The sequence below is a fragment of the Ovis aries genome, chromosome 7 (genome assembly GCF_016772045.2).
Source record: "Ovis aries strain OAR_USU_Benz2616 breed Rambouillet chromosome 7, ARS-UI_Ramb_v3.0, whole genome shotgun sequence".
NCBI lineage: Eukaryota > Metazoa > Chordata > Mammalia > Artiodactyla > Bovidae > Ovis > Ovis aries.
In genome coordinates this window covers 100,588,509-100,602,833 of record NC_056060.1, presented here as the reverse complement: position 1 = coordinate 100,602,833, position 14,325 = coordinate 100,588,509, and the positions used below count along the sequence as shown (strand labels likewise).

At 49.8% G+C, this 14,325-nt stretch overlaps 1 protein-coding gene across 15 annotated transcripts in view; it reads left to right on the top strand.

The window, feature by feature from the left end:
• RPS6KA5 (ribosomal protein S6 kinase A5) overlaps window positions 1-14,325 on the top strand; it is a 190,646-nt gene that overhangs the window by 71,135 nt on the left and 105,186 nt on the right. For 12 of the 15 annotated variants that reach the window (XM_042252868.2, XM_042252869.2, XM_042252870.2 and 9 more), the window contains one exon: window positions 10,728-10,946. In XM_042252868.2, coding sequence (XP_042108802.1) covers window positions 10,728-10,946 — 219 coding nt within the window. Of the gene's footprint in view, window positions 1-10,727; window positions 10,947-14,325 lie in introns of those variants that run through there. The other 3 variants (XM_060418501.1, XM_042252878.2, XM_027972136.3) reach the window with 3 other exon arrangements.

Here is a 14,325-nt window from a genome sequence, read left to right as displayed (position 1 = left end):
CTCACAGCTCTTTGTTAGAAGAATCTATTTTAATCTGTCTATCTTCATTAATCTTAGATGTTTTGTTTTTATTTTAAAAATCCTGGCAATAGTGACTAACTTTAAAAATGACTGAATTAAATGGCTCAAATTCTCTGTTTCTATTTTAAAATTATGTTGAAATACTAAGTTTTATAGTTGCAATACTAAGTTTTATATAGTTATGTATTTTTTAAGACTTGGAATTTAGTGTGCAAATAAGGTATCTGTTCTATAAAGGAATTTAGGAATCAGTGCTTCTGTTTGATAAATATGTAAAATCAAGTGCATTTTATTTTAAATGTATCTTAAAATGTACCAATTTTCAAATAGAGATTTAAGGGCATTTTCAAAGATACAATAAAAAAATAAGGAACTTTAAACGAAAGATGAAAATAGAGCAAAAGTCAGATAACAGGAAAGTGAAATAGATGGTGTAGAAATCTGGGCTGAGACATTCATTGTAATTGCGTCTTAAGTTTAACCCTGAGGTTACTGAGAGATGGATAGAAAGGGAAGATTCTTTGGCCTACATAATTTGCCTTTTTTTTTTTTTAAAGGAAAAGCATATAAGTTCGTCTAGAGCTGTAGCTTTCAAGGCTTTTGGACTATTATGCATAGGGCAAAATAGGTGTATTTTGTGTGGCAGTTCAGTATGTGTGTTCATGTGTGTACGTGGAAACAGCAACAGCGTGTGCAGACACACAGGCCTTTCCCGCTAACATCTGTGCAGTGCTTGTTACCTGCCAGGCCTTCCTTTGAATCTTACTTTAATTTCTTTAATTTCTTAAGTCCCCAGACCATATGGTGTAAGAACTGTTGCTGTCCCTAATGACGAAATTGAGGCACGGTTCTGTTGCCTCTTGTGCCCAGGGATACACAGTCTGTGCTTCCCTGGGGGCTCAGACGGTAAAGAGTCTGCCTGCAGTGCAGGAGACCTGGGCTCACTCCCCGGGTTGGGAAGATGCCCTGGAGAAGGGCATGACTACCCACTCTAGTATTCTTTCCTGGAATATTCCAGGGACAGAGGAGCCTGGCGGGCTGTAGACCATGGGGTTGCAAAGAGTCAGACATGACTTAGCGAATAAACTTTCACTTTCTTTCACACAGTTACTGAACAGCATATCTAGGAATCAAAGCTGGGCAGTCAGGCATCAGAGCCTTGCGTTCTTAACCATTGTTCTGTGCTGCCCTCCTTTCCCTCTCGTGTGCTTGGACTTGTTTACATTCACGTGTACCCACCCATGTGTGCCTGACACGGTGACCTCTGATGCGCAGGTGACACCACCCTTATGGCAGAAAGTGAAGAAGAACTAAAGAGCCTCCTGATGAAAGTGAGAGAGGAGAGTGAAAAAGTTGGCTTAAAGCTCAACCTTCAGAAAACAAAGATCATGGCATCTGGTCCCATCACGTCATGGCAAATAGATGGGGAAACAATGGAAACAGTGTCAGACTTTATTTTCTTGGGGCTCCAAAATCACTGCAGATGGTGACTGCAGCCTTAAAATTAAGACATTTGCTCCTTGAAAGAAAAGCTATGACCAACCTAGACAGCATATTAAAAAGCAGAGACATTACTTTACTGACAAAGGTCCATCTATTCAGAGCTTTGGTTTTTCCAGTAGTCATGTATGGATGTGAGAGTTGGGCTATAAAGAAAGCTGAGCACTGAAGAATTGATGCTTTTGAACTGTGGTGTTGGAGGAGACTCTTGAGAGTCCCTGGACTGCAAGGAGATCAAACCAGTCAATCCTAAACAAAATCAGTCCTGAATATTTATTGGAGGGACTGATGCTGAGGCTGAAGCACTAATACTTTGGCCACCTCATGCGAAAAACTGACTCACTGGAAAAGACCCTGATGCTGGGAAAGACTGAGGGCAGGAGGAGAAGGGGACGACAGAGGATGAGATGGTTGGATGGCATCACTGGCTGGATGGACCTGAGTTTGAGTAAACTCCAGGAGTTGGTGATGGACAGGGAGGCCTGGCGTGCTGCAGTCCATGGGGTCGCAAAGAGTCAGACACAACTGAGCGACTGAAATGAACTGACACCTCCACATGTTCATGAAACACTGTTTAGTATGTTCAGTTCTTTTTTGAGTACTTTTGTTCCAAAATGCCCATTGAACCCAGTAAATTGGTATTGTTGCCCACTAACAAGTCATAGCCCACAGCTGAAAAAAAACTGGTCTAGAGAGACTGGCATAGGGAAGGCAGATGGATTGATTGTCAGTGTCTGGGAAAGGGAGAGATCTTTTCTCAAGCTAAATCATATATGAGGAAGGGATGTGGCCAGGCACTGTAATCAGTTCTTACGTAGTTGAGGCAGGTTTACAAAGCAGTAGCCAGAGAGAGATGACACCATGTTAAGATACTTTCCTTTCCACAGTGTTGGCAGCTAAGTTTCCTGAGCTAGTGTCCCTAGGGAATGTTGTCAGGCGTCATACATAATCCCACATTAAAAGGGTTGGGGATTTCCCTGGTGGCTCAGACGGTGAAGAAAGTGAAGTGAAAGTCGCTCAGTTGTGTCCAGCTGTTTGCAGCCCCATGGGCTATGCAGTCCGTGGGATTCTCCAGGCCAGAACACTGGAGTGGGTAGCCTTTCCCTTCTCCAGGGGATCTTCCCCACCCAGGGATTGAGCCCAGGTCTCCCGCATCACAGGCGGATTCTTTACCAGCTGAGCCACAGACGGTAAAGAATCTGCCTGCAATAGAGGAGACCCAGGTTCTGTCCCTGAGTCGGGAAGATCCCCTAGAGGAGGGCACGGCAACCCACTCCAGTATTCTTGCCTGGAGAATCCCATGGAGTAGCCGGACAGGCTACGGTCTGCAGGGTTGCAAAGAGTCAGATTTGACTGAATGAGTAGCACTGCTTTCTTTCCTAAAAGTGATTTCTGCATGAAAGCCCACTGTTCCCGCTCAAGGGGAAGGGTCGGCGCGCTCGCTCTGCCGTGGATTGGCATTGTTAGTTTCTCTTCCTAAAGACTTCCTCCACCTTGAAGTCAGGCTTGTCAGTGGAGAAGGGTATTTGGCCGTATGCTGCAGAGGTTTTGCTTTGTTTGCTCTCTATTTTTGTTTTTCACGCATTCAACTTTGAGTTTCCCCAGCGTACCGGCTCCAGAGTTCGCTAAGATACAGAGTGAGTGAGACCAGAAGTGAGTGAGACCAGGCATGGTCCGTGGGCGTGTGGGGTGTGCAGCCCAGAAAGCTGCACCCGGCTGAGTGAGAGCTCGTTTCTGACCGTTCCTGCGACAGTGCTAGCGGAGTGTGGGACTGGAGGAGCTGTGCTGGTCTGGGGAGTCAGGAGAGGCTGTCACGTCTGAGGGAGTGAGTAGATGACGGTGAGAGGTGGAGCGAGGCGGGAGGAGGCGCGTAGTTTAGGCTGCAGCAAGGACTCTCACTATCTGAGGAGTCGTGGGAAGCCAAGTGTTTTGAGCCAGAAGGGTTATTTTTTTAGCAGCGATTTAGACGACAGCAGAATAGGCATGTTTACTAGATGAGGATGCGTGCAGACTTAGAGGAGGAGTCAGCGTGGTTGCTGGTGAAGTCACCGTCAACAAGACTCCAGTGTTCTGGAATGGGGAGGGGGTGAACTCCAGGGACACTGACTGTGATCTCCGAGTTGGTGGGAATCTCTCTGCGATTACATCACTGGTACTTGGCGGTTAATCAGAAAAAGCTTGTTCAAGTGGAAAATTGTTTTAAAAGGATATATAAATATGTACTTTGAACATACTACTTTTCACTTAAAACTTATAAATACATATTCATTTTGCATGCAGGCACAAGAGTCTTTGAAAGTAAGTTCTTAAACAGTGGTTTAAGAACCACACTCCTAACACGTCGTCTACAGTCACGTTTCCAGTTCTTTAAAGTGAAGTGGGAACCAGATGCATCTGAAGTGATCTGGGTAAAGGTTTCCCTCAGCTTCTATAGCTACTTCACCCACGCCTACGTTTTTGACAGTCTTGGGGTTTGTTTTTCTCCCCCAGGTGTCTTGCTTTTTGTAGCTCTTTGAAAGCTCGTAGCCTCGGTTTTTCTCTTTTCTTTCACATTTACATTTCCGTGGCTTCTGCATACGTAATTAAATTATGTAAGAACGACATACAGGGCAGGCGCACGCCAGCCAGGCAGTGCGCGCCGGCGGCTCGCGGGAGGCGGAGCAGCACGGGCGGCGGCAGCAGCGCACGCAGGGCCGGCCGGGGTGGCGGGCTGCAGGGCTGTCTCTCGGGTGGAGAGGCGAGTGCCCCTAGTGTCGGGAGCGTGCAGGTGGGAGTCCCCAGGAGCGCTTCTGCAGTATATATATATTTTAAAGCAATAGTTCCAGTACAGAAGTTACAAGATTGGAATAAACCCCAAGTGTGGCATGACTGGGAAGCCAGAGTGTACAGTGTATAGTGTTTAAAGCAGCATTAATAAAAGTTTGAGTGGCAGGAAACGGTGCTCTCACAGAGTGTCAGCATTCGGATCCCAGGGGGATCCAGTGTGTTCTGGGTGAGCAGAGGACTGAAGGAGTTAATCCAGGCGCCGTCTAGTTCTTAACTGTTTTCTCCAGAACAATGCATGTAAACGTAGACAGATTCTCCTTGCATTTAATCATACGGCATTGTAAGCTGATTGCATCCACAGACGGACCGTAAAAATTTTTTTTTTTAACAAATTGATCACATTTTAATGCCAATACTTCCTGAATTCAGATTTTACAAATAAAGTGAAGAGATCTGTTTAATTGTGCTCAAGATAAATCTCAGCAAGAACGCTGCTTTTGTCTAGCTTGAAAAAGTTGTTGAAGCTGCGCAGCAGCTTCCGCTGTGACAGCACGCAGGGCACCTTGCCTGAAGCCATCGTCCTGCTTCAACTTCTCTGCGTCACGACTCACGCCAAAAGCCTGGCTCGTCATGCCCACTGCGGCCGATGGGGTCAGAGTCTCAGCTGTGGAACAGCAGGCTGAAACCTGGGCCGAGGAGCTAGACGTTTCCCCTTGACGCTGCGCGTAGCTCAGCTTACGTGACTTCCTTCATCATCAAGCCGTGGAGACCACTGTCAGCGAGGTCTGCAGCACTGCGCTGTCTGTGTCTGGTCGAACAGGATGCTGAATCCGTATTTCAGTTTGAGCAGAAATGACCTTCATAACACATCTGTAGTTTGCCCCCAACCTATGGAACTCCTCCTCCAGCTTGGAAGAAGCTTATGTGGTTGTCTGGATGCAGGCTTCTCCTTGGAGGCAGCCACCGTACCCTGTCGGTGTGGGAACACACAGCAATGTCCGTCGAACCTTAAAATGAAAGGTGCGCCTCGTTCATGTGGTCAGGCGTCTGTCAGGCACAGGCAGGAGTTAATTCTGACTATGCAGCTTGAGACTCAGCCCAGGGCCCCAGCAGTGAAGTTGCAAAGCCCTAACCACTGGCCCACCAGGAGCCCCGCTCCTTGCTGCCATTCGGTTCTGAATGCAGTTAGTTGGTGTAGTCACTCAGTCATGAGACTCCTTGCAGACCCTGTGGACGGTGGCCTGCCAGGCTCCTCTGTCCCTGGGATTCTCCAGGCAGGAGTGCTAGAGTGGGCAGCCATTCTTCTCCAGGGGATCTTCCCAGCCCAGGGATGGAACCCAGCTCTCCCACGTACCTACTGAGCCACCAGGGAAGGCCTTTTGGAGTTTGCCTTCCCTCAGTCGCTCAGATGGTAAAGCGTCTGCTTACAATGCGGGAGACCCGGGTTCGATCCCTGGGTGGGGAAGATCCCTGGAGAAGGAAATGGCAACCCACTCCAGTACTCTCATCTGGAAAATCCCATGGACTGAGGAGCCTGATAGGCCACAGTCCATGGGGTCGTGAAGAGTCGGACACGACTGAGCAACTTCACTTCCCTTCCCTCGGTCTAATGAGCAGAGCTTCAGCGTCGTCTCACCAAGCGCTGCTAGACTTGATCTCTGGAAAACCTGTGAACTCCGTGTCTTCTTGCGCTGACGTTGTAGACAGAGTATCTTGGAAAGGCCCTTTCTCCGGAGAAACTGGTAAGATCAGACCGCTGCACAGGCCTCTGTGGAGCTTGCTGGCAGTGCACCTGAAGCCATTTCATGCTGGTGCAGAGACTAGTTATGCTGAAGCCTGAAGCTTTGTCTCGGCCCAAGCTTCAGATCCCAGCTGCGCTGCCAAGCATCTGTTGTAGGGCTCCATCTGAGCACAAGTACTCTTGCTGACCTTTTTTGGCCAGAAGAGTTTTCGCCATTGGTTGCTTTTTATATTTTCCAAAAGATGCTTTCAGAATAGGCTCTACCACCATCAGCACACAGTGAGCGAAAGCCAGGAATTAGCTTCACTGCAGGGCAGTCATTCGTCTCACTGGAAACTAAAAGGCAGTGAGACTACCACCAAGTTCAGTTGCAGTGGCCCCTCTTAAAACTCTGGAAGACACACAGGCGGTTCTGGGCTGGATGGCACTCTTCCGCGGGAGGCCGCCTTCCTCCCTTGCTCGGCACTGACCTGCAGACCCGCTCAGTCTGGGCAGGTGGCTTCTTCAGGTCCCTCCAGCAGTGGGTGCTTTCTTCCTCCTTTGCGAAGCGACCAGCAGCCTTACGGCGGCTTCAGAAAGCAGGGCGGTTTGGAGGCAACTCTGTTTTTCTTAAGCAGCCTACTCAAAAATAAGATCTTCTTTGCCTGAAATACTTGTTGTTTGAAACATTGTAAGGCACTTCTTGAATTTTATTGCTGTAAGCATCTATTGGCATGTACCATGTGATAGAAGTACCATAGCTTCAGTTAATCGTGGCAGTTATAAAAGTAAAAACTGAAGACTTGTGAGCATCAGCATACTTTTTCCCCTGACAGTTTCCTGAGAGATTAAAAACAATGCTGATGGCAGGCTGTGTCTCACCTAGTGGAGACCTTCTGGTCACCGCCACATGGCAGGAGGGTGACTGTCTGTTATTTGGCCACGCAGTGTGTGACATGGCATGAAGGGCAATTATATGTTATTTGCCCGCCTACATTAGCATCCGATGCTGTCTCACTTTTATTTGAAGTGAAATATGACATTGTTTAAAGGAACAAAAAAAAAAATCAAAGAAAAATTATTTGCAAATTCACAGTGCACCTCAAGGGAGCCTCCTAGTGGCACAAACTCTCCCCCTCACTTACTTTTAGATGGCTTAGCGAACAGGGACATTTTGCTTAGATGAGATGGTGCGACTGTATTTTTAAACATTTAAAAGGTCATTTTCTAGGAGATGAATAGTGCTCTGGTTTGTAGGTCCAGAAGGTGTAAGGACTACTGATGAATAAGGAGAAGGACCTGGTTCCACTCAAGGTGAGGCACGCTTTTGAGTATTTAGGTCCCCCATCCACAAAATGGCCTACTTTACAAAGCCTCCTCCGCTTGGAAGTGTTGCTGCTGTGTCTTTGCCATCATGGAAACAGCTGACCTGTATTGTGACTTCTGTTTAATGTCTGGTTCCTCATTTCTTTGTCTGTGAGCTCATTCACTTTAGGGAGGTGCTGGAGCGCTGCTCGGAGTGGGGCCTTAGGAGTCACGCCAGAGGGGGGACTGTGACCTTGAGCCAGGGGCCCAGTTCTCCGTGCTCCATTTCCTCACCTGTAAAGTGGGGGTCACCCCTCACCCCCTCGTGGGGGTGCTGTGGGAGCCTCAGGGTTTGTCTCTGAAGACCAGACCCTCTAAAGTGGGGGTCACCCCTCACCCCTTCTCGGGGTGCTCTGGGAGCCTCAGGCTTTGTCTCTGAGGTGCAGGCCCTCAGCAGGCCGGCGCTCACACCCTGCGTCTGTCTGCCGTGTGAGCGGCACCCGGGCTGCAGGACGTGCGTGAGTGCTGGGAAGGGCTCCATGGCCATCTTCCAGCGATGCTGTGGAAAGAGTTTCCTTGTTGGAGAAGACAGACGGCCAGCCGTTTCTCAGGACCATGAGAGTCTGGAGACAGGAATCTCAGGACAGACATTTCGGGCGGCGTCTTGTGTGTGTGGGGAACACAGAGACCTGGTCCTTGTGGAGGGCTTGACTTCCTTCCAGAAGTTTCTGTAGCTTATTCCATGGAAGGTGTAGTAAGGACTCCTTGTTAGAATATTCTCCAGCTTCATTTCACTGCTTCTGAATAGATTGCTAGGTTCTAACAATCCTTTGACTTTTTTTTTTGGTTCACTTTTGCCTTACTAAACTCTTAATTTGTAATCATTTCATTTTCGATACAAGACACAGCCCATTTGTTAACTTCTGCTATAGTCCAGAGTATGTTCAGTATGTTTACGTATAGAATCCACACCATCCAATTTCTAGTACTCATGAAGCATGTCTCTTTCTAAAAAGAAATCACTGCGGCTAATTGAGTAGTCCTTGGAGTCACACGGCTTCCATTTGAATCAGTTCTGCCACTTTTTACCCAAGTACTCTGGCCACTTCTTTCGGTGATTCCATCTTGCACTCCCATCTGCAGAGTGGGGTTACTGACAGTGCCAGCCTCACTGGCTGCTGAGCAGCGAGCGAGTGGCTGTGTGGAGTGTGTTTATCACAGAGCCTGCATCTCCTGGTCCTCACTGACTATTCTCTCTCGCTTCTTAGGGACGTTACCACCATTCTCTGTCCATTGGGTATCACGAGTCAGCACTCACTGACTTCCTCACGTCCTGAACCGAGCAGTGTCCATGGCGTAAGAGCCCATCCCTTGATGCTGCTGCTCAGTGCTCAGTCGTGTCCAGCTCTTTGTGACCCATGGGCTGCAGCACACCAGGCCTCCCTGTCCTTCATCTCCCAGAGCTTGCTCAGACTCATGTCCATTGAGTCGGTGATGCCATCCAACTATCTCATTCCCTGTCGTCCCCTTCTCCTCCTGCATCAGGAGTCTTTCCCAGCATCAGGGTCTTTTTCAATGAATTGACTCTAAGCATCAAGTGGCCAAAGCATTGGAGCCTCAGCTTCAGCATCAGTCCTTCCAGTGAATATTTAGGCCCTTCCCTTAAAACTGCCTTACTTGTGGGTAGGTTAGAACAGGATTATATGCTAAACACTGTTGAGGTGTGGACAGAGTCTGAGGAAGCACGGATCTGGATCAGAACTCAGACCAGCTCCAGAATGGTCTTAATGAAGGCCCTTCAGAAGTGGGACTGGGCTCAACCATCCCAGGAGGTGTTAAATTTTGAGAAGGGAAGAGACTTTATACCCTGTAGGGGTGAACTGGGGACCTACTCCTTCCCTTTATCAGTTTTTTTGTCTGCCTTCCTCCTCCTCCTTCCTCCCGCCTCTTCCTGGCCTTTCCCTGCTTCTCTAGGTGAATAAGCACAGATGTCTGCTCTGGGCACAGTATCCGGTTTGGCCGCAATGCCTCCACATAGAGCAGAGTAGCCCTGCACACAGGATTTTCCCAGCTGAGCCCAAACTTAGGGAACACGTGGCAAGGTTCACCTACTAACTTGTGAACTGCCAACCAGAGCTGTCAAGGGGATTCTGTTGGTATTGCTTGCTATTTAGAGTCTTTCAATGGCACCCCACTCCAGTACTCTTGCCTGGGAAATCCCATGGATGGAGGAGTCTGGTGGGCTGCAGTCCATGGGGTCGTGAAGAGTCGGACACGACTGAGCGACTTCACTTCACTTTCACTTTCACAGGCTTCCCTGGTGGCTCAGACGGTAAAGAATCTGCCTGCAATGCAGGAGAGACACACCCAGGTTCGACCCCTGGCTCAGGAATCTGAGGGTCTCTTTCGTTTGTACCAGGTTCGACCCCTGGCTCAGGAATCTGAGGGTCTCTTTTGTTTGTACCAGGTTCGACCCCTGGCTCAGGAATCTGAGGGTCTCTTTCGTTTGTACCAGGTTCGACCCCTGGCTCAGGAATCTGAGGGTCTCTTTTGTTTGTACCAGGTTCGACCCCTGGCTCAGGAATCTGAGGGTCTCTTTCGTTTGTACCAGGTTCGACCCCTGGCTCAGGAATCTGAGGGTCTCGTCTGTTTGTGCAGGTCAGCTCATGCTGCTTTAGACTTTTCAAGGTGAGCGTAGAGGAGCACTTGAGATGCTTGAGTCATGTATGTATGCGCCTTTTTTTTTTTTTTAGATTCTCTTTAAGAACTATTTATATTTGTTTACAGCAGTAGCAAAATCTAGAGGTTTTATGTGACCTCTAACATGTCCTGGTTGTTCAGAATTGGACTGTGGTTAATTGGCCGTGATAACAGTAGTTACCTACAGCTAATGGCACCCCACTCCTGTACTCTTGCCTGGAAAATCCCATGGATAGAGGAGCCTGGTAGGCTGCAGTCCATGGGGTCGCTGAGAATCGGACACGACTGAGCGACTTCACTTTCACTTTTCACTTTCATGCATTGGAGAAGGAAATGGCAACCCACTCCAGTGTTCCTGCCTGGAGAATTCCAGGGACGGGGGAGCCTGGTGGGCTGCCCTCTATGGGGTCGCACAGAGTCGGACGCGACTGAAGCGACTCAGCAGCAGCAAGCATACTGAGGTGAGAACAGGAAAAGGGCGAAAGCCTTCCCTGGTCAGCAGTGGTGAGATACCTGCATTTGCGGGTTAGACCTAGAGAGATGTCTGGCATAGACTCGAAGAAATGTGTAAAAGAACCATCAGAAACGGCGCTAAGGGTCCTTTTTCATTCAGAGAATGTGCCTTTGTGCACTGTTAGCCTTCAGCCTGCACTCAGTTACCTCTCTGCCTGGGTAGCCTTTTAATAACTCGTCTGACTTTTCCTTTCCATTCCAGCTTACGGAAAGGTGTTCCTCGTGCGTAAAGTCAGCGGCCACGACGCCGGGAAGCTGTACGCCATGAAGGTTCTGAAGAAGGCCTCCATAGTGCAGAAGGCCAAGAGCGCGGAGCACACGCGGACGGAGCGGCAGGTGCTGGAGCACGTCCGGCAGTCGCCCTTCCTGGTGACGCTGCACTACGCCTTCCAGACGGAGACCAAGCTCCACCTCATCCTGGGTGAGTGCCGCCCCGCGGCCCCTCCCGCTCTCCCGGGCCTTGAGCTGTGACCTGCCCCGAGGGCAGCACACCGCAGGCTTAGAAGGGTGGAGTCTTGGGACGTCCTGGTGGTCCAGTGGTTAAGACTTTGCCTTCCAAACAGGGAGTGAGGGTTTGACCCCTGCTCGGGGAACTGAGACCCCACGTGCCTCACGGCCAAAAAGATAAGAACGTGAGCAACAGGAGCGATATGGGGACACGTTCAATGCAAGCTTTAAACTGGTCCACTTCAAAACAAAAAATCTTCAAAAAACAAAAGGAGAGACGAGATCTTTTGATTTCCGTTCTTCTTTCCGTGGTGGCGTTTCCTTGAACATCAGGAATTGCTCTGGATTTGGGACCTCCCGGCCTGAAGAAATTTGTGGGCCTCTTTTTCACGCTCCTTTTTAAGCTTGAACACAGGAGACATTTGTGTGGCTGCTTCCCTGGGCGGTAAATCCCATTCAGATGTGAGGAGCTGAGTGGGAAAGTGGGCCACAGTTCTCAGGAACACACAGGTGAGATCCCTACGAGTCAGTCAGCTCTCTGCTCACGCCCGCTCCCACCCACAGACGCTGTCTGAATCCTTTCCTTCATGGACTGCAGCCCGCCAGGCTCCTCTGTCTGTGGAACTTTCCAGGCAAGAATACTGGAGTGAGTTGCCATTCCCTTCTCCAGGAGATCTTCCCAACCAGGGGATCAAACCCTGGTCTCCTGCACTGCAGGCAGATTCTTCACCACTTGAGCCGCCAGGGAACCCCTGTCGGACAGAGCTGGACCGCTGTGAGCATGTGGACCCGAAATGTCCTCTGTGCAGGTGTGAAGTCTGGCCAGGTTTCTTTTCAGGAAAGTCGTGCCGTCCTCTCTTCCTGCTGGGAGTAAATGGCAGTGCTCCTAGCATCACTCTCCTCCATCCCAGAATCTGTTCTGCTACGGCTGCAGTCCCACCCTGTGAGAACTTTCACTTACGTACTACAGTACCCTGGTGCTGGTCTCCTGTGGGGACTGAGTGAGGTGGAATTTCACACGCGGTGCTCTGTGAGCGTAGCTGGCTCTCTCGTCCCTTCGGTGTGCGGGCCCTCTGCTCGGTGCTGTCCTAGGTATCACTAACCCCCACAGCAGCACTGCCTCTCGCTAGAGGTGCTGAGGTGCTGGGAGCTGCATTTCCTGCAGCCGCTTACCTCGTATGAGCTTGAGAATAAAGATCGGAACTCAGGTCTGAACCGTGACGTCTGTCCAGCAGTGCCCCTTGTTTGCTCTGATGATTAGTGGCACAAACAGACTTTTCAAATGCTCTCATTTTGAAAATTATACTTTTACTAATGCTGCCTGTAATTGCTTTCCTTTCTTGAGGCCCAGTTTGCAGTGCTTGGCATGCCCTAACCATCCCAAATCTTCTGTACCCGCTAGCGACAGTCTCCCTGTCTGGCCAGGGTCCCGACTCCAGCGACCATCTGCCTGGTGTCTCAGGCCTGTACTCTCCTGTGTGTATCTGTTCAGCTTTGCTGTTCACTGATTTTTAAATGCAGTTCCTTCTGTATTTTCCCCAGTAGCGTGTAATGGACAGGGCATCGTAATGCAATGGCTTCAAGATCTTTAGCATCGGAGCCCTTCCCTCAAGTGCAAACACAAGCCTTCAGTTGGAGGGCAGACAGAAGTGAGGAGCGCTGCTTGAGTCTGAGCTTCAGGGCACCGAGCCCTACCGTGTGTTTCTGGTCCTCCCCCAGTCTCAGTAGCCACGGGAAGACTCGCTGTAAATGATTCTCCTGTTCAGTGAACAAGTTTTTTCAATAAACTGGCTCATGACAGTTAGATCAGATGCCTGAGCTCATACAACCAGCGCGAGCCCCACGGGAGAGCCGGACTCCTGGGCTCTGCGCCCGCTGCCCGCCCGCCGCTCTCCTCTGTTCCCTGACCGTGCTGTGCTCCAAGTTGTCTATTGTAAATAGTGCAGTTTTTATAAATAGTACTTTTAACCTCAAAGTAGATGAGTGGCCTGTTTGGTTTTGATTTTTCTGTTGCTTCTTTGTTACTTTTGCTCGTTGTCAGCGGCCCACAAATGAACAGAGAACCCCGAACGAGAAGGCCCGTTTCTTCTGGCAGCTCGGGTAGAACGCAGCCGGGACCGTGGACTTGTCCCTCGTGGGCGAGGCAGGCAGTGCGTTCAGAAAGCCTGCCCTCCGCCTCCTTTCCCCTCAGACGCCTTTCCTCCCACCCTCTGTGTGCATGTTTGTAGTTGCTGTTTGGCTTTAAAGACAGAGCTTTTCAGAAGTCTCGAACGGGGCTCCACTGAACCGGCTCTGTGCTTCTGGTTCTGTCACCTGTCTCGTGCTTGGAGCGCATGCCAGGCCGGCCCTCCAGTGCAGTCGCAGCCTGCCAGGGCCGTCAGGACAAAACATAAGGCCGGTGGCTCACTGAGCAGAAGGGTCTTCCTTCTCGCTTCCGGTGCCTGGATGTCCAGCACCACAGCGCCAGTGGGAGTTTGCTGTGCGGGCTGTGCGCAAGGGCCTGGCCCAGCCTCGCCCTGGCTCGCGGAGGCCCCGCTGACCGCCCCTGCACGTGGCTGGCCCCCTGCAGCCACACCTCTAGTGTTGCTTCTTGTATGCGAACCTTCTCTTCTGGGGAGGACTCGAATCAGACTGGACTAGCGCTTCCCCTGGTGGCCTCATTTTAATAGCTAGCTACCTCCTTAAAAGGCCCTGACTCCCAATGCAGTCACCTGCTGAGGTACTGGTGCTAAGACTTCAGTATGCGAATTTGGGGGAGACCGTTTCAGCCCATAACTGTCTTTAAAGGTGTATTGATTAACTTTATCTAGGTTTTGTGTACTGTTAGAGATTAATGGCAAGTGTTCACATGTCAAGCAAGCTTTTCAGGGATCCAGCTGGCTGACCTTTGTTCTGGTGAATAAACAAACATTATAGACCCTTTAAAAAACTTCATTTCTACTACAGAAGCAGATACATGCATGTAGAAACTGTGGCAAAGCAAAAACAAGAAAACCCTTTCAGGGCCCAGAGTTTCCCCCCGGCACCTCCCTCTGCTGCCGCCTCAGTGCTTCTTCCAGAGCCTTTTGTCTGTGTGTCTGCACACAGGTGCGCATGCCTTTCAAGATGAAGTCGTCCTGAACAAAGGATCGGTGACCGGCTTTGTTTTCTGTTGGTAGATTAATGATATATGTTTTTCCTGGTTAGTAAATTTTCACTTCACTTAATATCTGGTGATACTCATTGTCTGTTGCCGCGTAGCTCTTAAAATTTCATTGCTTAAACAATAACATGTTCTCTCGTGATGCTCTGGGTCGGCTGGACTTGCTCATGTGGTAGAGTGGAGGGCTGGCTGGGCTTGAGGGCTGAGCTGG